The 26,036-nt window shown below is 42.1% G+C and overlaps 3 protein-coding genes and 2 long non-coding RNA genes across 5 annotated transcripts in view; 4 read left to right on the forward strand and 1 right to left on the reverse strand.

Annotated features, from left to right (window-relative positions):
* Positions 1-3,257: 3,257 nt before the first annotated feature.
* si:dkey-237j10.2 (protein CXorf21 homolog) lies at positions 3,258-5,638 on the forward strand. The gene is made up of 3 exons (XM_035410000.1): positions 3,258-3,413; positions 3,866-4,027; positions 4,166-5,638. Exons 2-3 carry the CDS (start codon positions 3,880-3,882, stop codon positions 4,843-4,845), a joined length of 828 nt encoding a protein of 275 aa, XP_035265891.1. The 5' UTR covers positions 3,258-3,413; positions 3,866-3,879; the 3' UTR covers positions 4,846-5,638.
* A 2,103-nt stretch (positions 5,639-7,741) lies between these two features.
* Positions 7,742-12,800, forward strand: LOC118223446 (sodium/hydrogen exchanger 2-like). The gene is made up of 7 exons (XM_035409998.1): positions 7,742-7,820; positions 8,778-9,241; positions 9,446-9,696; positions 11,133-11,350; positions 11,762-11,958; positions 12,347-12,436; positions 12,618-12,800. The coding sequence occupies exons 1-7, from the start codon at positions 7,796-7,798 to the stop codon at positions 12,690-12,692; spliced, it is 1,320 nt and encodes a 439-aa protein (XP_035265889.1). The 5' UTR covers positions 7,742-7,795; the 3' UTR covers positions 12,693-12,800.
* Positions 10,836-26,036, reverse strand: part of LOC118223450 — a 79,500-nt gene continuing 64,299 nt past the window's right edge. The window contains exons 3-5 of the long non-coding RNA XR_004764444.1: positions 13,030-13,095; positions 11,704-12,676; positions 10,836-11,378 (exon numbers count right to left, since the gene is read on the reverse strand). This is a non-coding gene — a long non-coding RNA (uncharacterized LOC118223450). The remainder of the gene's footprint in view (positions 11,379-11,703; positions 12,677-13,029; positions 13,096-26,036) is intronic.
* LOC118223451 lies at positions 15,197-16,066 on the forward strand. Its single transcript, XR_004764445.1, has 2 exons — positions 15,197-15,301; positions 15,582-16,066. It is a non-coding gene; the product is annotated as an uncharacterized LOC118223451 (long non-coding RNA).
* LOC118223449 (transmembrane protein 182-like) lies at positions 18,461-24,956 on the forward strand. The gene is made up of 5 exons (XM_035410001.1): positions 18,461-18,698; positions 21,118-21,238; positions 21,614-21,712; positions 21,916-22,053; positions 23,644-24,956. Exons 1-5 carry the CDS (start codon positions 18,522-18,524, stop codon positions 23,865-23,867), a joined length of 759 nt encoding a protein of 252 aa, XP_035265892.1. The 5' UTR covers positions 18,461-18,521; the 3' UTR covers positions 23,868-24,956.

Consider the following 26,036-nt stretch of genomic DNA (forward strand, 5'->3'; position numbering starts at 1 on the left):
ACTATGATGTCACAACATGAAATTCAGTCACACGTAAACTTGACCTACTGGTCAACAAAATTTGAAAGAATCTAGGCTTGCTAGCATTTCATATTTGAACAGCCAAAATTTAATTAGAAATGTATTTAAGAAATACACATTGCAAACCCTAGTCTGCAGGTTTCCGGCATCGTTTCAGAAAGTTCAAGCAGCTCGCCATTGTGATAGAATCAAATACAATCCAAAGGTAAAATACCACTAGAAAATGTCACAAATTGTATCCAGTTAAAATAGTGGTGTATGCATTGATAGTGCTACACTTAAATAGAAAGATTTATGTGGTGTCACAAAAGCTATGATTGTCATTATGGTGTCACAACATGAAGATTCCATGTGAATTAATGGCCAAAAGTTCATGAACAACCCAAAAGTCAGTTTTAAAGCAAAACAAAAGATTACGTATTGTTGTTGTCCTTATTGTTTTTGTTATTATTTATTATTGATGTTGCTGTTGTCAGTAACATCAGCACAACAACAGCAACAGTAATTATTATTGATTCCTGTTCAGTGTTATTCTGACCTCTGCACCTGTTTTCTGTTTCCGTTGTGATATGTTGGTCTGTGAGAAAATTTAGCCCAGCCTATTAGTCTTGTGAGTTGCTTTGAACATCTGATAGATACAGTAGGTAGATTGACTGATTGATTGATTTATTGATGATAGCCTTGGATTTTAATAATGCAGGCTCTACGTTTTGCAGTCACTTTTCAAGCAAGCCTGTATCCAGTATGTATGTTTTTGGTGTAACAATGGTATTAATGATTGACATAAAATAAAACAGGAAATAACCAATTGTTTTGAAAAATGTTGCATATTCCCTTTCATTGTGACCAGACTCGGTGAGCCATTCAACATTTTGCTCACCTTAGGCATTGTGGAACAGCAGCATCCTGGTGAAAAGTGGCAGATAGTAATGATATCTAAGGACAAAATCAAAGACAGAACCATACTCTCCATATCCAGCGTTCATTTTCATTGACTCTTAAGTAATATTAGAACTATTTATACATTTGTCAGACTGTTATTAACAGCAACTGAAGCCATCTTGGCATGGTGTATCCTGTATAGTACATATCTAGTGGAACTCTGTCTGGCCAGGAATGTGTGTGTCCTTCAAAACTTTATGGACCGCCAAAAAAAAAAAAAAAAAAAACTAATTCAAACTATTCAATAATCAGAATTGAGTCTCTATTTTTGTCACAAGTTCCGTAGTTACAGTGTCATGTGAAAGTATTTGCCCCCTTCCTTATTTCTTCTGTTCATACATCTTTCTCACACTGAATGCTTTCAGCTCTTTAGACAAAATGTAATCTGAAAAAAATAAAATAAAATTCAAAGCACAAAAATGGCAAGTTACTCATACATACAAAGCACTGTCTGAAAGTCATTAATTCAAACTTGCAAAAATCTAGGCCTGCCATGAAAAGTATTGATATCAAAATTGGGCCAGGTTACCAAAAACAATGTCTTGGCTCACATACATTAAACAACCTGTGTTCCAAAGCAATGCTAACTAATGTTTCCTAAATTGATTCAAGTAACTTTAAAACCATAAGAAATGTTTATACTATTTTGTTTATAAAAGCCCCAATTCTGAATTTGAGCAAGCAAGTAGGACCGAGGAATGAGTGCATATGTTATCTGACCCCCATATTTTCACCCAAGCATCAAGCATGTCACGAAGGGTCAATGCACGCAGTGTATCTGAACATTCACACAACTGAAATAAAAACTACCCACCATCTTTGGAGAACATTGAAGTGACACAGCAATTTGGAAAACAATAGCTGAAAAGTTTTTGCTAAAAGTTTTCACGACTTCCTTAAGTATCACATGCAATATTCCACATCATATGCTGTGCAGGTTTTGCGGTTCCTCTTCAGTAAAAGTTGAAGGCAATTTCAAGAAGGTTTTGAATGTTTTGGCAGTCTGAATGCATTCATTTTAAAAGATGAAAAGGTGCAGTTGAAAACGGAAGATGTGTTGTACTGCTGCTTTTATAAGATTAATGTTCCGCTATGTATTAGTTTAATGACAGCATAATGTACAACCCATATGAGAAACCTTTTGATTAATTATAAGCTTAAGTAGAGAATCTCAGATGTAGAACACCTTAATGTCAAAAACTCATGGTGTGCAACGTAACATTTTAAAAGCACAACAATATGCCCTAGATATGATAAACATTAGGTTTGAAGAACTTCACATTTTATTTTAGCTACTCACAAAAGGTCACCCATCCCTGATTCTCAAAGAGTAATTGTGTTTCGGTAGTTTTGATAGATTTTGAGGTAGTTTTGAGACATTTCAGAATCTAAAAAAGCCTGATTTGAGGCAGTCTGTTCATGTTTACTTAATTGTTTCTAACACTACACAGAGACTATAACAGTACAAAAGATCTTATAGAATTCTATAAAGTTGCTGATGATGTAGGCAGATGCTCCTTAGAGGGAAAAAAAGACTGAGACAGGTTTGAAATTTTGAATCATATTCAGGTGGATATTACTGTTCTGGATTTTGGTATGGTGTTGTTTTATGCAGGGACATGAACTTGGTTGAAAGATTGTCTTTCAGATGGTACATCAAATTGAGTTCTTAGTTTGATGTGACCTAGTCCGCTTAACGGAGGAATAAGGGAGTTAACCTTGGTTTGATGATCCCATTTCCAAGCCGGCTTTCTCAGTCTGTCAATCCAAACATTCATAGCAGACAACAGAACCTGGCAAGATCCTGTACTTTTCTCTCAAATTTAGTCTATAGTGCATCACTGCACACTGCTTAGTTGTGTAAAACTCCATCTGCTTGATTCCTGTGTCTCTATGTACTATATATTCAATGCTTTGTGGATGCATCAATTCAAATGAGAAAAAAAAAAAAAAAAAACACGGAGAAATTTGTCCACCGTGGCTTATAAATGTTGACAAACACCAGATTTTGTTAAGGAAGGTATTGTGAAAAGTACAGTTGTGGAACAGCCCTTTCACAAGTGGGCGAAGATCGTTGGCATCCTCACACGGAAGATGGTCACCGCCACCATGGAAAAAACAGTGTTGCAACCAACATTTTCCTTCGCTTATTTCATTTCTTTCTTTTCAAATCGCAAAGTAATGGCAAAAAAGCGGGGAAGGTGGGGGGGGGGGGGGATTTTAGAAATGTTGTAAAGAGTTTTTCTCTTGCCATCACTTCCTTTTTCTAAAAAAGAAAAAGGCATGAGAGGCTTGATATAGTACTCAGTTCCTGTTCTCTGCGCAAAAGCACACAACGCTTCCGCAGTCCTCAGTCCACACGCAGGCGTCAGGTTATAAAAAGTAACAAGTGCTATACAGCATCTCCTCATTCTGTCATAGTGCTCGCCATTGGCCTGGTCTTGGCTCCGGTAAGACTTTTAATCAAATGGTTTCTTGATTTAAATGTATTTCAACTCCAACAGTCAACTGTGTTTTGGATAAATGTTCTTTCTTTTTTCTCTCAATCCACTTGTTTTGAGGTACTCTTGTGAATTAACTTTCTATTCTGTTCAATGATTGCTTTAAAGTTGTGAGAACTGGATTTTGCAGACATGGGAAAATAGTATAAAGCAGAAAATTGTTTGGTATTTTCATTTATTTTTAACTGGTGTAGATTTGTGTTGTTTAGATCTTTCCAGATCCATCCAGTACAGATGAGTGGTTGATTTAGTTCAGTCTGATTCCAGTATATGATGCCCTTCAGACTCTTGAGTTTCCTTTAGTACAGTACATAGCACAGACGGATTATATTGTTTTATATTGTGCATGCTTGGTTGATTCAGTTCAAACTGACTTGTGTTTGATCTTTCTCTCCTTTAAGTTGCTGGTGCAGGCATGCTGGGTGAAGGCTTCATAACCATGCTCCCATACAGGGAGCAAAGCAAAGACTCAGCTCCTGCCAGTCCCCAAAGCAGGAGCCCACTGTGTAGGAATCCCAATCAGAAAACCAAGTTGGGCTCAATCAGCCTTAAAGTGATAAAAGGTAAAAGTGTGTGTGTGGGGGGGGGGGGGGGGGGGGGGGGGCGCAAACTGCAATAACATCTAATGCACTACACCTGTCTCATTCATGAGAATTAATTAGAATTAGTAACTAATTATATAAATAATCTCTGGCCAACAGAAATGGAGAAGGTGCCAGGCTTAGAGCAGGGCCTGGAACAGATCAGGCCACCTCAACCCAGTCCGTCCGTGCTGATGCCCAGTGACCCGGCTGACCGGCTCATGAGCTTGGAGCTGTACCGGTCCTGGCACTGCACCAGCTTCTGCAAAGACTACCCTGACCTGCAGCTGAGGGGGGACCACATGGTGGACAGGGACTCGGAGAGACTCTCGCCGCAGTACGTGCTGTGTGGGGGCCCGCTGCACTCCCAGGACCTGGGGGACCCTGAGCCCCCGCAGCCCCCGCAGCCCCCGCAGCCCGGGCCTGCCCCTCTGGGGCTGCAGGCTGTCTCAGACGACGGCTACCTGGAGATGGACAGCAGCATCACCCTGGACAAGAGGGAGCCCCTGTCAAACTCCATGCTCAACTGCTACCTGGAGAGCAAGCTTCTGGAGGTGTACCGCCAGCACCTGCAGGACAGCCTGGCCCGCTCTGGCTTCCCCGTCAACCCCGCCCTGCTGCCGAGCGTGGTGCTGCCCTCCGTGGACCAGCTCAGCCGGCAGCTGTCCATGGAGCAAGGACTGGAAGTCAGCGTCGCCCGCAACGTCGTAACCAACTACCTGAGCTCCATACGCACCTGCACGGGTGCCACCAGCTCACACTTCAGCTCCCCTGTCCTGCGCATCTCCAAGCCCCTGTAGGGCCTCTGTCTGGGTGCAGCGGGCGGCCATCACAACCTTCATCAACAGTGTCCATTTTGAACCTCTCTCTGACCATACCATCATGAATTGTCTTCTGAACTGTAGGTTGGAAAACCACCCCCACAGAAGGATTCTGTTCCAGTCAGCCATGAGGGTTAATGTTGTGGCGAGTTATGCTCTGCTCTGAGGTGAAGACCCAAACCCTTGCAGGCACCAGCCTCTAAAGGGATTGCGCACTAGCCACAGCAGTGGTCATTACCAACAGGACAGCACTGCCGCGTATGCAGTCAGTAAGAAAAGCCGGTTTCAGTTCCTTGTTGTTGCAACACACACGCGTGGGAAGGTTGATGTAAATCGAAAAGCTTAAAAGGGTGACTGTATGACCTGCTTTGGTCTCAGCACCATCAGACATACTATATATAAATTCTGTATAAACATCGGGTGCCATCTCTTATTGTGCAGCTAAAAATCATAATACACACAGACACGCGCGCGTGAACACACACACACACACACATGCACACCATCACACACGCATGCACACGCACACACACACACACACACACACACATACAGACACACACACCCAGACACACACACACACACACACACAGTGAGAAGTGTGAAGGCAGAGGAAACTGAAACAAAATAAGCCAGAAGAAGTGAAACAACACAAGTTCCTCTGTCTTTGTTTTTACTTGATTGCATTTCACAAACTTGAGTTACTTTGAATTATTTCAAGACTTCTGATGACTACCTTGTTTGTTCTGTAAAATAAATATGCATGCTTTTACATATGCTTCCAGTTATGTTCCATTATGTTCCACACATTTATTCCACATATCACTGACATTTGCGCTGTAGGTGAATGAAGAAGTTCTCAACTGCCATCCAGACCATGAAATTAAGAAAATGCACAAAAATTTCCTTGTTAAGCACATTACTGAGATGGCCTGCAATCCCTGCCAAGGGAACAGAGAAGTGTATTTTACCAAATGTCTCCCACCTGTTGTTGTATTTTGTCTTAGTACCAGACCAAGGGCAAACGAGTATTTGAAAATTATCTTCTTAGACACCAGTAAAATTCTTGCAGGTTACTATTTTAAAAGAAAGACATATTTTTAACAAATTTATTTTAAATATAAATTCTTATTTTATATTAGCCCCTCAACACACACACACACACACACACACACACACACACTTTTCAGTGAATACTAAAATATGCATAAAGGAATAATCACCTGCATGATGCTGCAATCTGTCAGGGCACAGCTATTAAGCTTGTAACACTTTATTACAGCAACTCTATAAAGGAAATGAATGTACAGCCCACAAGAGGTCTAGTAGTATGTAGTAGTATGTAGCTAGCTAACTCTGGAGTCTCTCTAGAAAGCTAGCAAGTGAGCTAATCCTGCAGCCTCTGAGAAGATACAAATCAATACATAACCTTTCATCTGGTCCTCTTCACAGATATTTTGGAATAACCTCTGAGTTTAAATATCAGTACACCACATATCGACCAGCTATTTTAAAACAACCAGTGAGTTTACATGCCAAGTGTCGCCCTGTCTCTAATTCTGAAAATGATGGCTAGAAAGCTAGCTGTCTATGTCTACCTGCATTTAGTCAAATACCCAAAATGTTAAATGCAAATGCACCTGTGTGTTTCAAAGTCAATACTCTCATTTGGTATCAGTGATTGTTAATCTTAAAATCAGATGTATTCTGTGTCAGTGTTTAGCTAGTATAACTTAAGCTCAAAGCACAATCCTTTTAATTTAATTAGCAATGCAAAAGGAGCAAGTTTTGAGCTGAAGTAATAATGTTCACAGTATATTAAAACAGAATGCATTAAGCAGTAGGCTCATTCCTGTTGTCACAGACCAAAGGTTTGAATATAGTCAGGTCCCTTCTAATAGTCAATGTGACATGTTTTCAGTTGTGAATGAAAATCCCCAGAACCTCAACTGGCATTTAAGACACAGAAGCATTTTAGCAGTTCAACCTAAAACCCTTACTTTGTTTTCTGTACTGGATGCAAATGGTTTTTGCAAATGGTTAACATGGCACAATGGTGCTACATTTACAGTATGGTAGAATCAGGAAGCACAACAGCATCTACCACCTTCCAAAACTGCTTCCTGCTCTGCTAATTATAACTAGGGTTCAGAGGTCAGGTATCCTCACTTGTGATTGGTTCAATCTAATCAGCATTTCAGGCTCTCCACTTTATCTCATATAGTGATGAACGGGCCATTCGCCCAATCGCTCCAGGATGTGTAAACTAGCACTATGACTCGCGCTATGCACTATGTTAGCATACTTACATTGTTGATTTATAGGAAACATATTGAGATCGGTAATCTTGATTGCAAGCTTTCACAGGGGCAGCAAAAAAAAACATGCGCATGTCTACCAGCAAGATTCCAAAAGTCATCATAACCAGCATGCTAACGGTTTAACAAAATATAATAGGTCTGACCGCAGGGTCGAGTCCAGGGTCATTGTGTTTGCGTCCTGCTTTGTGAATGGAGCCGCTGGTCTATAAGAGCCCATTAGTGCTGGTCGGCTCCCCTGCTTGCTCAGCGATTCCTGTGCGCATTAGTGCATCAGTGCCCCATCAGCTCCAGGCCGTGTGGTCGGGCGTGACCGGCAGGGTGCAAGAAGCCCAGCAGAGCGAGGAGGACACATGCCAACCCCCTTATCTCCCCTCTTCTCCTGGCACTGGACAACCATGCGTCCGCTCCGGACTCCCCTTGCCCTGGTCTGCCTCTGCCTGGGGGTCCCCTCTGCCCTCTCCCTCTCACAGAACCCCTCCCTGTTGCCCGGAAACTGCAGTAACAGCCAGCTAACACCCCCTGAAGCCCACCCAGCTCCCACCAGCCTGAGGATCTTCAGTGTGGACTACCACCATGTGCAGGCCCCATTTGAGATTGGACTGTGGATCATGTTGGCTTCACTGGCTAAACTGGGTGAGACACTCTTTATTCATATGCCAAAAAAATAAATTTAAAAAATGTACAATTTTCAAAATCAGTGACCCTGTCTCTCAGTTACAGCTGATATTGTTTGCCATGGTATAAAGAAACATGTTTATATATATGGATGACTTTTTAGTCATTGTGCTGTTGCAGTACTGTAAGGGTTGATTATTGAGAGTGTTGAATAATGTGTTCAGCTTCTAAGACACTTGCAATACAGTAACGGTCATATAATTATATAAACCATTGGTTTTTTGTGGTCATAGTGTGTGTAGTATAGAATTTTATGCTGAGAGAAACAGGGGTTGTGTTCTGGTCAAAGTGGGTTGTCTGCTCAAATTCTTCTTATGGTAGAGCTTCCTGGCCTCTGTGCTTGGGACACCTCACTACAGTTAAAACCCAGCTGGTACCTGGTGCTGTTTTAAAAGAATGTCAAGCTGTGTACTGCATTAAATATGAAAACGGCTGAAAATAATTATCAACTGATTTTCTAATTAAACAGCATTAAACTGGTTTCTGAGATGCACACTGCTGAAGTAGTACATACATTGCCTATTCTTAATTCTCATATTTAACAATTCACTCAACCAGTGAAAAGTAATAAAAGGGCATGCAGGCACATAGTCTAGAATATACAGATGAATGCCTTTGACCTCTAATACTAATAACTGATGATGAGGTTTAAGGTGCAACAAGCTGTAACAAGCTGTGAATAATTTTTTCAACCTAGGGTCAACCTATCCAAAGAGTCTGCCCTCCACAGCAGAAACGTATCACCATTCACCAAAACTAGGGCCCATGAAATGAGGCCTCCCTCACTGTTAAGTAAACGTATTATTGTTAATAATGTGTGTGGTTGTGGTTCTCCTGGAGATCCTGCTCTAAATATCTCACTGATGAGTCCCCTGTCTCTCCCCCCTGTCCGTACCTCTATCCTACATCTCCCAGGATTCCACTGGTCTGGGCGTATCCCTGCTGTGGTCCCGGAGAGCTGCCTGCTCATCATGGTGGGCCTGCTGGTGGGCGGGGTCATCTACGGCGTCCGCCACGCTGCGCCGCCGGTCCTGAGCGCGGACGCCTTCTTCCTGTACCTCCTGCCCCCCATTGTGCTGGACGCGGGCTACTTCCTGCCCGGGCGGCTCTTCTTCGAGAACCTGGGCACCATCCTGTGGTACGCGGTGCTGGGCACGCTGTGGAACGTGCTGGGCATCGGCGCGTCCCTGTACGGGGTGTGCCGGCTTGGGCCCTGGGGGCTGGGGGAGGTGTCCCTGCTGCACTGCCTGCTTTTCGGCAGCCTCATCGCGGCCGTGGACCCCGTCGCCGTCCTCTCCGTCTTCGAGAAGATCCACGTCAACGAGCAGCTGCACATCCTGGTGTTTGGGGAGTCGCTGCTCAACGATGCTGTTACCGTGGTGAGCGCAGATGGTAGAGAGGGTATGACAGTGTGGTGTTGTGCTGCACTGGTGTAGTCCTTTCATAGTGTTTTCCTTACTGTGAAGGTCTTTATTTCCCATTTGTCAGGTTCACCTTACTCAGCTCATTAAATCTTGCATATCTTGCATGGCTTTTGGCCATGTTAGGTACCTTTCTCAAAAAGGCTTCTCTTTCGCCTGTAGGTCCTGTACAAGCTGTTTGAGTCCTTCCTGCAGATGCCCTCAGTGTCAGGGCTGGATGTGCTGGCGGGGGGTTGCCAGTTTGTGGTGGTGGGGCTGGGGGGCCTCTGCGTGGGGCTGTTCTTCGGCATGGTGGCTGCCCTCACCACCCGTTTCACAGCCCGGGCCCAAGTGATCGCGCCCCTCTTTGTCTTCCTGTACAGCTACCTCTCATACCTCACCTCCGAGATGCTGCACCTGTCTGGGATCATGGCGTGAGTTTTTGCTGGGGTCGGGGCAGGGGAGGAAGTTTTCAGTTTTGGACACTACTCAAAGATATGGCCACTCACCACGCTGTGATCAAATTCTTCGAAGACTAGGGTTAATAGACCTCCGCTCATGATCCAATGGCAGCTTAGAATGGTGACTCAGACAGTACTGACGCACTCGCTTAGAGCTGAGGTTTGCTACGTCTGCATGTTTTATTGTATGTGTATACTACAGCAGGGGATTTCCTGCTCATTTAACCTGCTTTGTGTAACCTCAAGTCCCACTACAAAAAGTGCACACAAGCCTGTAGGACTACTTATATTTGGATGAACTACTACCATAACCACCACTTGTCAACTACTTGTAGCTTAAGAGTACATCATTATTCAAACATTTTTTTTTTTTAAATAAAAAAATAACACATCACAGAAGAAATTAAACAAAACATGTAGCAGAAATAACAATGGCAAATTCACAGCTTTCTCGCCAAGGACCGAAAACATCTTGTCTTCAGCAGCGTGTAAAACAAGACTCTAGCCAAAGGTATGGGCAGGGACCACTGGTGTGATTCTCAGTTATGAATTGTGAGCTGCTTCCAGGGCTCTGCTGTTGGCTCCACTAAATGTCATAATCGTTCAGTCTTTTCTCAGTCTAACAAGTTTTCTGAAGAGATGAAGGGGTTTTCCACTAAAATGGCATTTTTCCACTTTAAGAGTGATAGCATGTTGCTGTGATTGGATAGATACTTGTTAGCCCATTGAAAAATTGTGGCAGATAGAGAATATTGGCAGCTAATTGACTGTTGATTGTCGCAGATCATTTGATAGTTTCCTTTTTTTGTTGATAAATTTGGCACCCAACGTTGGGCGGGGGATGTGCAATTCCCAGCCAAATTTGGATTGGCCAACTATCTGGAACCACAGCTCTGATCATGCGCAAACACCACTGCCCATTTGGAAGAGTGTAGACATCCGCGGTTCTCCTCCATGATACTCTGTGTCGCCAGTATGCTTCTTTTCACATCGCGGACTACCTCCTCCGACTCCATTGTACTCTCATAGGATGGAGCCAAAGAGCTTTCACATGCGGCTTTGACGTGCAGCCTGATTAACCAGTGGGGGTCACTAGAGAGACCCCTAACCGACTGAACCCTCCCGTACCCTGGCCAACACAATCGCCAATTCTGCGTCACTGAAAATAAATAAATAAATAAATAAATAAATGCCCTGCACTAAACCACACCTGCAATGTTTTGGTGGTCTGAAGGTAACATGGCCAAAGCTTAAATACATAATTAATAATAGAACCTGCTATTTTATTTACATTTCTATAATAGAACAAGTACTGAATTGTTTTATTTATTTTAAAACAACTAAGAAAGTCTCAGATGAAAAGTTATCAGTAAAAATCCAAACGCCTGAATGTCCTCCCCTGGTCTTAGGATTGTGACCTGTGCTGTTAGTATGAAGCAGTATGTGGAGGCCAACGTATCCCAGGAGTCCAACACCACCATAAAATACTTCCTGAAGATGTGGAGCAGTGTCAGCGAGACTCTGATCTTCATCTTCCTGGGCGTGTCCACCATCCAGGATGTACACATGTGGAGCTGGCCCTTTGTCTCTGCCACACTCTTCCTGTGCCTCTTCTGGAGGGCCCTGGGTGGGTAAACTGTATTACCACAGAGGCCCTGGATGGGGGGAGAATTCTGTTTATAGGAAATATAACATCTGTAAATATAGGAACACACAAATCACACAGGCACATGAGCACCCACACACAAACCCACTAATTTGTGTACATAACATGAATGGGTGGCAGTGTAGCATAGTGTTTAAGGAACTGGGCTTAACAGAAAGGTCATGGGATCGATTCCTGGGTAGGACACCGTCGTTGTACCCTTGAGCAAGGTAGTTAACCTGCATTGCTTCAGTATATATCAAGCTGTATAAAATGAGTGCAATGTACATGCAATGTAAAAAGTGTTAGGTAATGTAATGTAACATAATGAGCACCTTGAAGAATTCACACTGGCATATATTCACAACAGCGCCCTCTGCTGTCCGGTCTCAGGTGTGCTGCTCCTGACGGCCGTGATGAACAAACTGCGGCGAAACCCTGTCACCTTTCGGGACCAGTTCATCATCGCCTACGGTGGCCTGAGAGGGGCAATATGTTTTTCTCTGGTCTTCTTGATCGATGACTTCCCTAAGAAGAGACTCTTCATCACCACTACTATTGTGGTCATCCTCTTCACAGTCTTTGTGCAGGTAAAGCAGACAATAGTTCACTCACAGCCAAGTTCCTGGTACACCATTGTGCGCACACACCCTAGACACCTGTCTCCTGGTCTTCTGCACAGCTGTTCTTACACATTGTAGTCTGAACACTTGTGAGACTGTAATGGGTTCAAAAGACCATCTACAGTTGCAAGATATTGAACTCTTAATATTTTCAACTTCACAAAATTGAACAATTGGTACCTTACAAAATGGTTGCAGAAATGTCTACCATCATTGAACCTCAAGCAAAGGTTCCTAGCCTTTGGTTCTGGGCTGCCTAGAACACCTTAGGCTAAACCAGGAGCAAGGTGTAGTACATAGTCTGACTTCTGATTAACAGTCTATGTGCACACTGTGCTACGTTTCTGGGATTTAGGGCATGACCATTAAGCCACTGGTGGAGTTGCTGGAAGTGAAGCGCAGGAAGAGGGCGCCCACTACAGTCAGTGAAGAGATACACAGTCGGGTGAGTTAAACAGGCAGGTGGCAGGGTATTACTGGAGCCTCCAGTTCACTGAGCTCTAGAGCTCTGAGTCACAGAACTCAGTGCTGTACACTGTAATTTGGGAATAAGCACTTGTCTTTTTGCCATGCCCATTGTAGGAAAAAAAAAAAAAAAACTCTGTGGTTTGTGTGCTGTTTCATAGCTTTTGGATCATCTGCTGTCTGGTATTGAGGATATTGTTGGGTACTGGGGCCAGCACTACTGGAAAGACAAGTAAGACTCATGTTTAAAGCAAAGGTGTTGTTGTAAAACATATGATTTATAACCCCACCATTGTATAGGACAGTATATAGATTTCAAAGTCCTGTAAGACACATATACTTAATGTTTCATGCATGAATACAAAAATAGAATCCATCAGTGGTAAATATGTGTGCTGTACAGTATATAGTATAATAACAGAGAAAATATAGTATGTATGCAGTTATATGCTATGCAGTACATAGATACAAATAAGAAATTATTTTAAGATATGAAGTATACATGTGATGGTGTGTGCCATTTAACCATTTCCTGTTTGTGTGCGGAGGTTTGAACAGTTTAACAGAAAGTACCTGAGGAGGTTTCTGATCAGAGAGGACACTCAGCCCAAGTCCAGTATTGTGCTGCTGCACCAGGAGCTGGAACGCAGGGAGCAGACGAGAGAGGAGGATCATGGGAGGATAGAGAGGACTCGGACTGCGTGAGCTACTTAGGATGGTGCAAGTGCACACACACATTTACACACATAGATTGCTTTTACACATGCTAGTGTTTCAACATGCACGGTGCCTTCAGAGTTACACAAGATTATCTGGGCTTTATGCTTCTGCAATTTGCAACAGTATTAAGAAAGCGTACAGCACATTTTGACATACCTTAACGTCCATTTCATAAAGTATAACACGCATGCAAATATATATCACGTGAGTAGCCTACTATTGGTTTCACTTGGTTCACACACACACACGCACGCACGCACACATGCACGCACGCACGCACACACATACATGCACACACAGGCACACACGAACTATTTGTCAAAACAAAATGTCATATCACTTTGTGTCAGAATGTAATGTTGTAAACCTCCACCAGGGGTAGCAATTTCACTGTTTCACAGTAACATCAAAAGCAAAGCATTATATCAGTACAATCGGTTGTGCCAAAGTGTGGTACCCAAGGATGCATTGGCCATTTCCAATTGGTTAAAAGTAGCTTAAATGTAGGTGTGCAGTGCCTCAGCTCTTATTTCCTCTATCCTTACTGCAGCCTGTAACAATTACATGAACATCACAGATAAATGTCATATTAGGAAGACATATAATGCATCAAAGGTTACATTAATATTAAATCATTACAGCTTGTTATGGGTGGAAAACAGACTTCAAAAAAATCTTTAAAGCTAAAATTTAATTCGAAATTCTGCACTTTAATATTACTGGCATGAACTTCAAAACCAGCTCTATTATGACTTGTGTGCATCGTTTGCAATAGCAACACTTCTTGTATCCACTGTGAGTGTTAAGCAAAAGGCAGTAATACAGGCCAAGGGGTATATTTATAGCTGTTGATCACTGGCAGTATGAGGGGACTTGGTTCTTTGCTGGGAGAAGCCAATTCAGCCAATGATATTTTGTTCCTGCACACACACACATAATTCCCCATACAACAGACAACACATAGAAAGTTTCTATAAAAGTCTAATCACTCTATTCAGTACTAATTACATTTAATTAGATGCTTTTCCAGAGAAACCTACGCAAATGGCATTTTACATACAATCCATTTATACAGCCAGATATTTGCTGAAGCAATTCAGTTTAAGTGCCGTGTTCAAAGGTACCGCATCCCTGATGGGAATCAGACCTAAATAGACTGGCTCTCTCAAAAATTATGTTCAGCTAAACATCCATTTCCCTAACCCATCTCACAGTCTATTTCTTTCCCCTTCTTCATAGTGAAGACAATAATGTCCAAAGCAGACCCTTACTTCCTGAGGAAATGGACAACATCAGACAAATACTTTCCAGAAATCTGCACAACTTCAATAGGAAGGTAAGCAGCGTAGATTTTCCCTGTCTGTTTTTAATACTTGTCATCTCTCTCTGTCTCTCTCTCACTGTATGTGTGTGTGTGTGTTTGTGTTCTGTGCAAGTCATACACAGAGGACACACCATGGTGTTGACTGGTGGAACGTAATTTTCACTGTCTGTGTTTATGTATGTTTGTCATATTTATGTGTGTGTGTGTGTGTCTGTGTCTGTGTCTGTGTCGGTGTGTGTGTGTGGCAGTTTCCTGCTTACAGCAGGCACACTCTGCATCAGGACTTTTCTGTGGAGCGGAGCAGAAATCCCCATTTACACCGACACCAGAGTCTGCGGAAGAGGAGCTCTGCATTAAGCAACCGTGGACAGGTACAATTCAACACACACATACATACACACACGTGCACACACACACCCACGCGCACACACACACACACACACACACACACACACACACACACTCATACATGTAAGACACACACATCCACCCATACACACAAAACCACACACATCAAGCATAAAATATACTTTCTTTAGACATGCACTGACAGATAAACTGGCGGACTGTGGGTAGGTATTCATACACATACACAGGACCATCAAACTGATACTAATTCACAGATTCATCATCAGGCACTCTTATGATGTAAAGGTACTGATTCACAGACAGACAGGCAGACATGCTCAGTTCCAGTAATTCAGTACTGTGTGTCTGTGTGTGCTTATTCCTGCTAACAGTGGGCTGGGGAGGAGCCCAGGGACAGTGAGAGGGAGTGTAGGCTCACCAGGTCTTTAACAGGTACCGTATCTCTCTCCTGACAAAGGAAGTACAGCACATTTTACTGTTGTATGAGTTTACAGCATTCTTACACATACTAATGTAAGAGATATGTGTTTATCATAAAAAGCCTTTGCATTATGGTTATGGTTATATTTTATTTAATCATACATACAGTACTCTCCACAATTATACATTGTTAAAAAAAGAATGTTCTCTTTTGGCAATGTTGTCTACAGCACTGTGACACACAGATGTCTCAGAAACCCATCCCTTGACTGCCTGTGCTTTCTTTTTCCAGTGGGCCAAAATGCCAGACCCATTTGTCCAGACCAACCAAGCCCAGTGGACCTAAGTCCAAATGAGCCGTTGAGCATCCACCGAGATAGGGAGGGAATCACAGGACCAGGGGAGGAACCGGCCCCACACCCTCCTTCTGGAGCCACACGAGACAGGGCCCCAAAAAAACTGAGCTTTGTTTTGGAGGATGAGAGGGAGAAGTAGACACAGTGCCCTCTTCCCCTCCACCTTTCTCTGAAGCCATTTGGCGTGTCTGTCTTCCCACTTTAATTGCATTCCAGCTGTCTGGAGTGAAGCAGTAAGAAAATAATTTTTACCTTCAAAGATTTGCGTTGACTTTTTGAGCACTGATTAGCTGCTGTTTATTTTGAGGCACACATTTTTTTATATGATTTATATTAAACAGTTTGATACCCCAATGCTTGGAAAGGAAATGGTTCAGTCCTGAAATTTTATGTAGATGGAGAAAATAAAAATAAAAAAGTATGCTTTCTACTTTTTACCCTTTTTCTTCCCAAATTGTAATCATCAATTGTACCTGCGGAGGCACTGCCATACTGCCCCCACCTGTACACCAGTAACCGTGTAGCTGAAGAGTGTGTATTCCTCTGATTCACCTTCCGGGGACCAAGGGGCTATATTGTGCCCCAACATTTCACTAACCTTTCAAAAGCCTAGAAATCTATGCTGGCTCAAAAAGTCCCTGAAAGCCATTGAATGATGTCACATGTGAATTTGCATATTTATGATGTCATCATGTCATCATCCATTTCAAAACGTTTGTTACATGAAGAAGGGGGATTTTCCGAAAAGATGCCTAGAGTAGAATATTTTATTTAATATATTATGGGTGTATTATCTTAGACGCATCGCTAGATTTGTCGCTAGGTTCATTTTAAAAATAAAGTTGCTACATGAGTTGTGGGAATTGATCACCAATTCTGACGACTTCATTGTCCTTCAAAATTATTTTAGGTTTAATTTTCCACTGGAGTTGAGCACAAACTAACATTTTATTCAAATGAAAACCTAATAAATTGTTCGGTGTAGATATGAATTTCAAGTCCCATTTTTGCTGTTCTTGTTTCAGGCGATTTAATTTTCAAGAAATAATTATCCATTACAGTAGCCAAACTGCTCTGTGAACATTACAGAAAAAAAGGTCTCTGAACTACCTTTTGAGTTTTTAAAACACAAATATATTGTTTATCAATGGCTGCTTTCAACAATTTAAGACTGAAGTGTTGCTGTGCTGAAGAATACCCCTGACTGTCCCATACACTCGGTCACTAGAGGGCAGTATTGGGCAACCACAACACTCAGAAATTAGAACGTGACCTTTGAAAATTGTTCAGAGAACGGTTTGTCAGGACTAATCAGTTCATTGTTTCTGATTATGTAATGTATTTTTTGTTTTTAAATATGTAATAGTACAATGCAGTGGACTCGTACACAGTCCTCTGGCTTTACTGCTCTTTAAATCTGAAAATGTGAGGCAGGATACAGAAAATGGGAAATATAATTGTCATTTCAACTTCCTCGTTAATGCCATTTTACCATTTTTCATATCATCATTGTAGTTACATAACATTGCAAATCCATATCATATTATTTTATGGTTATTTGATAAGCATGAACGTTATGGAAATCTTTCCAAAAGTATCTATTGTAGGTAAGAATGTGATAATAATTATATAACAATAATATTCAATATTTTTTTATTATTCAGATGTCTACATTAGACATTGCATCATCCACAACAGATCAATGGATCAAATAAACATAAATAAATTAATAAACAAATCTTTGAATAACATTTCATTATTCAAAGATTTGTTTATTAATTTATTTATGTTTATTTGGTCATTTATTTATTTATTTATTTAAGGTTAACATGGCAAGACCACTGGAGTAAAATTAACCATCAGAGCTACCAGTAACATTGTTGTCAAAATGTGCAATTAAGCTGAATAAAGTTCTTTAGAAAAGCACAATAGTGTAATTATTTGTCATTATGGTCACAGCAATTGAATTATATTAAAGTGTACTCATAATTGCATAGAAGGTAAGACTATTTTAAATCATCGTACTTATAAGGTGTTTTACAATACAATCAATCTATTCAAAAGACGTTTCACAAAAACAGATTTCACTTCAGGGTAGTTCTGATCATGATGTTTTGAGTGATCAGATGTTTTTATTTTTTCTTTCCAACTAAAAGAACACTTTGGGCCAAATAAGGTCCATTTATGTACTGCAATAAAGAAGTGCAGGCTATCAATACTTGCAATTATGTCCACATATCTCTTGTCCCACTACCACACCCCGCGGGTAACTATGCAGGGTAAGTACGCAGTTGGCATTCTCTGACTAATTTATTTTCTGCTCCCTTTGCAAGTGTAACACAGAGGGACTAAATAGCTTCCACCAATAAACAGAGTCCTGAAACATAGCAGCTCCAGGGATTCCACGATAGACTGCATTCCTTCACCAGGCCAGCTGCAAACACGATAACACAGAGGCGGACATACACACAGACACAGACACAGACACAGACACACACACACACAAACACAGACATGGACACAGACACACACACACGCACTCTCAGATACACATGCACTCTTTCTCTCTTTCTCTTTCATACACACACAAACACACACACACACACAGCCCTTGTTGTGGTAAATTTTCACAGTCCTGTCACACTCCTGACTGCACACTCACTTTTCCCCCCCTCTTCCTGACTCCCTCTCCCAATAGAATCCCTCCTACTGACCGCCTTGGGAAGCTTGCACCAAGCCCTGCTCATTTTGTGTCCAAAAATAGCCAATGCCCCCATGTGCCCCTGCCTTCTTCTTCCTCCCTGTGTCCCTCCCTCTGTCACAGGAGTACCCCTGCCCCTTGCCCCGCTGCAGTAGCTTTCTCAGACACGCTCAGGATGAAGGCAGGGGTGGTCGCCCTGGTGGCGGGCATTGTAGGGGGCATTGGGGTGCTGTGCTTCTTTGTGGCTTTCGCGACAGACTACTGGTTGCTAGCCAGTGATGACTGTGAGGGCTACGGACAGCTGCCGTCAGCAGTCAACTCCAGCATGGAGGGTCAGGCAAACAGCACAGAGGTAGGTTCGGCATGTGTACTTTGCTGTAGATAATGTACTGATTAATATGTCAATATAGCGTTCCTCCCGCTTAAGATGGTCTAAAGGGCGCCCCCCATGAACCCACTGGACACCAAAAGATTGTCTTCACATGGTGCCTGTTCATTTTATAATGATTTGCCGTGTTCTGAAATGGCCTTGTGCTTAGAATGATTTTTAAGCCAGGAAAGGACAAAGTTAAGCTCTTAAAATGAGCACTCAAATCAAATTTGATGGAGGGGTCAAAAACAGCAGAAGTGTTTTTTTAAAGCGGAAAGTATCTCCTGCAGGGATTATCCTCAGGGGACTGTTGCCTATTGGTTTGTGTCCTCACAAAATAGCCCTGTTTGTTCATTTGGAACAACATAATGCTCTGAGATTTGGCTGCGAAGACTTTGGTGCACTTAAATTCCTCCTTGCTTAGTTATTTTTAAGTCCTGCCAATGACAGATATGTGGAGGGTATGAGCTTCATTCCGTCATGTCCCCCTGAGATGTTTCAACAATGCAGTGAAAATGGATGGTGTCTCAGCCATCTTAAACACAGGGTGTGGACACCCTTTGGGTCCCCAACCTCACCCCATCCAAAGTATGCATGGATGCATGCATAAATATATATAGCATTTATATATAGACAAGATGGAATTTCATTTTATGATGTAGGTACTCTGAATGAGCTGAGTTATAACATGTACACAAACGCCTGAGTTGATCAATAAGGGCAAACAATTTCTATTTGCATTGAAAAACATATTCCAGGAAGTGGGAGAGAGGCGTTTGATATGCGTGCAGCTATTTGTCAGATACAAGGAGAATTAATTGGTGAAAAGATGCACACACATGGGTACTTCAGTATTATCAAGAAGAGAGTTCCTGTTGCTTTCAGAGCTGAGGAAAGGGGTGCAACTGTACGTTTTGAAAAATGGACTCGGAACAGACATCACGTGTGCTCGGCACGCCTCGATTACTCAGACTCCCCATGAAGGAATGAACAACACCCCACAAGGGGGGGCACACCCAGTTTAGCTCAGAAACCCCAACGTCAACACCCCGGAGTCCCACAGCAGAACGCATTGGGCGTTTCTAATACATGCACATTTCGGAATAAGGAAGGATTTGAACATTTCCCCCGAACCCTGTTACCATGACAGCTTGGTAAAAGGCCCGAGTTTACTCTGAAATGACAGTCTGTCAGGAAGCTGTTGGGGTGGGTGAGGTCATCAGCAACAGTTGCAGCAGTTGTCAGAGTGCAACATGTGTTTTCAAAGTGTTTTGGCATCAGTGAAGGAACTATAGACTACGGCCTAATCACTACTTGTCCACTGCTACCCGTTATCATGTTACAATGTGACCTAATATGTGTATAATGTTAAGTGACAAGAAAAGTATCTACTATAACTTCTGATGTGAGACAAGAACATGTCAGCATTACTATGAGCATTACTACTAAATAGTTTTGATTGATTGAGATACTTTATCTTTATTATAGATAGTCACATGTGTGATAACACATCATACTAACATGAAAAACAAGCAAATATCAATTCTGGATAAAATATTTGCTCTAAACATAGCACTAAACACAGTGAAATGCTCTAAGAGATGTATGCTTTAAGAGAAAATTACATTATTTCAATCTCTCCAGATATATAATAATAATTCATTTATACAGCGCTTTCCAGAACATGGTGCTCAAAAGGCTTTCCCTGCCAATATAAAATACTGAGGGCAAAATAAACCAAGATAAAATTAGACCAACAAAACATAGACACCATTGAAAGGGATAAGAGTATATTGAAAAACACAATACAATAAAAATAAGAACATGAAATGGAAACATAATTCACCCGAAGGCCAATCTAAAAAATGCTCTTTCAAAAGTGACTTAAAACTGTCAACTCTCTCTCTGTCGTTCTAATGTTAACAGAGAGTGAATTCCAGAGCCAGGGTGCCCTCACATAGAAGAATCCGTCACCTTTAGTTTTTTGTCTGGAGCACGGGACAGTAAGGAGATCACTCTGTGAGGATCTGAGCAATCTCCCAGAACTATATGGCACTAAAAGCTCAGAAATATGGGTGGGTGCTAGGCCATGCAGAGCTTTAAAAGTAATTAATACATTTTTTAAATCAATTATAGAAAGTCAGTGGAATTTGGCAAGGATTGGGGTGATATTCAACTTCAGAATCTTTATTTGTCAAATCCAATATTGTTTCTTCTTTGTAGGACTTTCATGCATGTGGCTTATGTCTGGTTTAGGTTCATGTATTTTTGTTGAAAACATTATTCAATCTCAACTCATAAACAAGTTCTGTCTCTCTCCGTCTGTCTGTCTCTCTCACTCTTTCCCTTCATCTTTTCTCCCCTATCTTCCTCAATTCCACTCATATCTCTGTGTTTGCAGGCAGTGGGTGTGACAACGGGCCCTGTCCTCCTTTCTGTGATGTTGCATCATGAAGGCTTCTTCTGGAGGTGTTGGTTTAAAGGGGACCCCTCACTCCATGCTGTCTTGGCCGTTCTATTCAGTGAGTGCCTGGAAACGCTCACACAACGGCCCTACAGGACAATATAGTACAGGCAATCATTTACTGAGTTAATTCTGGTCATCAGTGTGCCATGTTCAAATATATACCTAGATTGTTTCACTAAAGGACTGAAATCTATATCCCTTTGGTTTCCAAGCTACACTGCTGACACTGAGACAGGACAGAAACCAAAAATAAATGAATGCATTTAAATATAAATGCATATTTATAACATAAAGGAAAATGGCCAAATGTGGGGGAAGAAAACACCAAGAATTGATCTCATAGGCATTTACGATAATATAGTTTGCACTAATGAAACCCATACAATCAAAGTAAGGCCAGTTCCTGATCTAGCTCTTGATGTATTTGCAGCGAATCAACCAGCACCCAAGTTTTGCATCCACGGATACCTCTTCCCTCTGCCTGTTGCCATGGGACCAGTCCCTCACCCCGCTTACGATGCTACAGCAGGTAAGAGCTCTGTCCCATTCTTCAGCCTAACTCTAAAACCTCACAAACATGCAGTATTCATATACAGTGATGCAGCATTACGGCATGTTAGCTTGGAAGCTTTACATCAATCTTTTTCACAGTGCGGTTTCTCAAGTTCTAACTTTGTGATGCCATAACAATTGGTGAAATGGTGATGATGTCATGCTACTCTGTCACCACAGTGTTCCGAGGGTTCTGGACCATGCTCATTATCTTGGCTATCGCTGCCAGCGTGATTGGGGGGTTCTTATTGGTCTGTGCTGTGCCGTTCACCAGCTACAAGCTCTACAAGGCGGGTGGAGCCTTCCTGATGACAGCAGGTGAGTGCATTTGTATGTTTGTTTGTTTGTCTGTTGTTACAAGATCAGTTTCTTCGCCATTATACTACACTGCAACCTCAATAGTTTTTTTTTTTTTTTTTTTGAATCAACAGTACAGCACAATCCACAACAATGTTCGTACTGCACTGTATAGGACGTTTTAGTTGCCCTGCCAATAAATCATAATTAACTGGGAAAACTGGGAAAAAATATGAATACTGACATACAGACAGATAGACACATAGATAGATGGAGAGAGAGAGAGAGAGGATGATGATAGTGGCAGACAAACAGCAGCCTGTATCCCAGCAGGCACTGACGGCAGCAGAGTGTATGTCATCAGGACTCTCCCAGACTCCATGGGCTCCGGGCTGGGCCCAGCGGATTGGGTTTCGCTGCATTCACAGCTCTGCGGGTGTGAGAAGCAGTCTGGATTTAGTGACGCAGTCTAAATGCCTATGTGTGTGTGTGTGGTTTCTGTGCGCATGCATGTGTGTTCGCTTGTACTTGTTTGTACTTGTGTGACGGTGTGTTTCTGTATGTGTGTACATTTCAGTTTGTGAGTGTTTTATGTATATTTGTGAGAGGGTGTATTTCAGTGCCAGTCCCTAGCCAATGCAGGCCAGAAATAGTCCTCTCCATCAGCAGTATTCTAAGAATCCTGCAACCCCACTGACTCTGTAAGATGTGCAATCTGATCCAACATACTGCTTATGAGAGTTTAAGGTTTATTGACTCGAATTAGTGAGAAAAGGACAAGACAGAAAGAGAGAGAGAGAGGGAGAGGGAGAGAGAGAGAGCAAGAGAGAGAGAGAGGGGAGGAGGGAGAGAGAGAGACAGAGAGAAAGAGAGCGCATTCCAAAAGCATTCCCCACAGTGCTGTGTCTTTTTAAGACCATAATAGCTCTGATGGGATAAATCATTTTCCAAGCTCCTACCTTTAGACATGCATGACAGCATGCCATCGCAAAACAACAAATCAGTAGAAAGAGAAAGCCGGTAAACCTCAGCAAAGTCACATGCTTTTAAAGTGCAGACATAATTCAGCTTATGAAGCCAGTGCCAGCCGCACCAGCGGTATTGTTGTTGTAGTCACTAAGAGTGCACAGACAGACCACTGCATCAGTGTATCACTTTCACCGGGTTCGTGGCTAAGCATCAGTAGAAATCAGATGGGGAAACAAACCTCTGACATGTTAATCAACACATTCTGTTGGACAGACTGGGATTTGTCACTGGGTCTCAGGTTGTTGACAGAGCCGGGTTGGCTCAAGGAACCTCTACCACAACCAGATGGTCAGCTCCTGTGTTCCTTCTGTCCTCTGTTTCCGCAATCCAGCATGTTCTGGCGCATTTATTACAGTTGATGAATATTCCACCACTCGCCACTGTAACTGCCCTTGGTCAGGCCTCCTCATGAATATTAATGGTCACATGAAAGGGGGTGTTTCATCTTCAATGGCAGAGAGACGTAACACAAAGCCGATGGCGCGGTTCCTCCATAGAATCTGTGGTTGTGTGCAGTGTTCCTGTGAACGCAGTGGTTTCTGCTCTGACCTCAGCAATGCTCTGTCTCTTCCTGTCTTTCAGCCTGCCTGTTCTTGGCTCTGGTGTGCCTCTTTGTGCTCTGGAAGGAGCTGGTGGCGGATGTAGGGAGGTACATTCTGCAGGAACGGGGAGAAACATGCCCTGATGTGCACCTAGAGGCCCACTACGGCTGGTCCTTCATGGTTGCTGCTGCCGGAATCCCATTGGTCCTCCTCTCTGGCCTCCTCTTTTTCTTAATTGGCCGAGCCATCCAAAGGCATAAATGATCAAGGGATTAGGGACAGGGCACTGAGATGGGGTTCATGCATTTTAACAGGTGAAGATTGATATATACATGTACTGTACAAAGCGATATCAACCACCACTTTGGAACCAGGAACCACAGCTACATCAGCTCACCAAGTTATGGTCCAAACTGTTTATGCATAAACTAAACAAACTAACATACAGAAAACAGACAAATGTAAAACCAATCAGCTTCATGTAAACATGGTTGGAAGGGGCATTTCCAGTATAGCCGAGAAACATCTCTGATTTGGTTAATTTTTCATCAACTTTAAATTTGTTTGCTTTCCATCACCTTTAAGTTTGATTCAAAAAAGAGATTTGTCAACATGCCCTGCTTCACTTATGTGTGAGTGGATATTCCTAACACTCCACAGAAAGACAGACATTTTGCTACATTCAGTTTTCAATACTGAATTATTATAAATATGAAACCCCATCAAACATCTAAACAAAGCACCAACAGAATAAAATATCTGTCTATCTGGCCCAAGATATAGACCATATGATAATCTTGAGTTTAAACAGGATTGAAAAGTGATGCACTTCCAGTACAGTATTTATCTAAGTTGGGACATTATACCATCTTTGATATTATTGTTTCCTTTATGTTAACATTTAAACTTGACTTGGATCTGAGGGGCAATGATTAAAACTCAAGACAATTAAACTTATTTTTTCATTGTTGAACAAAAAAACTCAAGAGACCTATAACTCAAAATTCAACATATATGATGTGCTATATGAATGCATTAAATTAATAACTATATATTTATTGGTTTGGTTGTTCTCTGCTGGAATGTGATCCAAATAAATTAATTTAATATTTAATATTATTAGTATTGTATATTCTCGCACTGAATTTAACTATGTGCAAAATACATAATATTTTATATATAGTTATTTGTGAATTTTTATAATGAGACAGGAATATATTTGTTGTGCAGGAGAGAAGCAGGATAACGTTATAATTTTTACAACTGAATATAATTAAAATAAATATACAAATAAATAACAGTTCTCTGAACAAAGTGTAAAATTTCTGAATGAGATTATATTATATTTCCTCACTGCGTGTGGCATGGCTCTGTTCTTCCTCGTATTAATAATATGTTCATGGCATCTAAGTAAATGCTGAACAAGGGATTTTTGCAAGTTCAGCAGTGGTCTGGTTCTTGTGCATTGATTTATGATTATTTCAAATATGTTGCACTTACAAACATGCAATACAATACAATTCAATTAGAGGTCTTCATGTATTCCTCCCAGAATGCTTTACAAGAACAGTGCAGAGTGTCATATATGCAGAGATGCATGCAAATGCACGCAAACATGCATACACACATACACATAACTGCATGCACACATAGGTGCACTTGCACATGCATGCACTCCCTCAGACATGTGTGTTTGTGTTTGTGAGCAAGAATGGGTGTGTATGCATGTATGCACCCCTCCCCCCCACCCCCCTTCAAACACACACACACACACACACACACACAGGGTCTTGAGCTCTTGTGTTAAACTAGGCAGAAAACACAATAGGAGAGGGAGAAAATGAGCTATATACATGAATAAATATGGAAATAAATAAATAACTGGGCCATCACCCTTGTACCAGTGATGCAGATGAGATCAAACACTGGCTGGCCTTTGATAAATGAACGGCGGCCTGTTCCGCGGGCCTGCCTGCGTACAGTACTGGAGCCACCTGTCTCTCTCAGTCAACCACCCCGCTCCCCCCACCCCCACCCCAGGCCTGGGGCACATGACTGGGGGAGAGCTTGGGGGTCTGTATCCGCAGGGTATGGTGGTGACATTCATCACAGTCATTTACATATCACAACCGCCGCCCCCACACCCCCACCCACGCACAACCGCCCCACCACCACCACCACCCTCTGTCTATTCAGCATTCAGCACATGGAGGGAGGCGGGGGGGGATGAGGGATGGAGGGAGGGGCGGAACTGAAAGCGTTCATTAAAAAGTGCGGTGCCCCTTCTCCTTATCAACTTCCGGCACAGTTCCCCCTTTGTAAAAGGGTATCTTCTATTCTGAGTGCCAAGGAGAGGAGACAGGAGAAGACGGATAGATAAAAAAAAGGACACAGTGTGGTAATAAAGTAAAAAATATATTAAGACAAATATAA

This window comes from Anguilla anguilla, chromosome 3 (genome assembly GCF_013347855.1).
Source record: "Anguilla anguilla isolate fAngAng1 chromosome 3, fAngAng1.pri, whole genome shotgun sequence".
NCBI lineage: Eukaryota > Metazoa > Chordata > Actinopteri > Anguilliformes > Anguillidae > Anguilla > Anguilla anguilla.

What these genes read in the sequence shown, in the direction of transcription:
- si:dkey-237j10.2 (XM_035410000.1), top strand. Translation starts at nt 3,880, where the DNA reads ATGCTGGGTGAAGGCTTCATAACCATGCTCCCATACAGGGAGCAAAGC. An exon ending in CAGCCTTAAAGTGATAAAAG is followed by an intron (nt 4,028 to 4,165) that starts GTAAAAGTGTGT and finishes TCTGGCCAACAG; the next exon opens with AAATGGAGAAGGTGCCAGGC.
- LOC118223449 (XM_035410001.1), top strand. Translation starts at nt 18,522, where the DNA reads ATGAAGGCAGGGGTGGTCGCCCTGGTGGCGGGCATTGTAGGGGGCATT. An exon ending in CGCTTACGATGCTACAGCAG is followed by an intron (nt 21,713 to 21,915) that starts GTAAGAGCTCTG and finishes CTGTCACCACAG; the next exon opens with TGTTCCGAGGGTTCTGGACC. An exon ending in AGCCTTCCTGATGACAGCAG is followed by an intron (nt 22,054 to 23,643) that starts GTGAGTGCATTT and finishes CCTGTCTTTCAG; the next exon opens with CCTGCCTGTTCTTGGCTCTG.
- LOC118223446 (XM_035409998.1), top strand. Translation starts at nt 7,796, where the DNA reads ATGTTGGCTTCACTGGCTAAACTGG. An exon ending in GGCTTCACTGGCTAAACTGG is followed by an intron (nt 7,821 to 8,777) that starts GTGAGACACTCT and finishes TACATCTCCCAG; the next exon opens with GATTCCACTGGTCTGGGCGT. An exon ending in TCAACGATGCTGTTACCGTG is followed by an intron (nt 9,242 to 9,445) that starts GTGAGCGCAGAT and finishes TTTCGCCTGTAG; the next exon opens with GTCCTGTACAAGCTGTTTGA.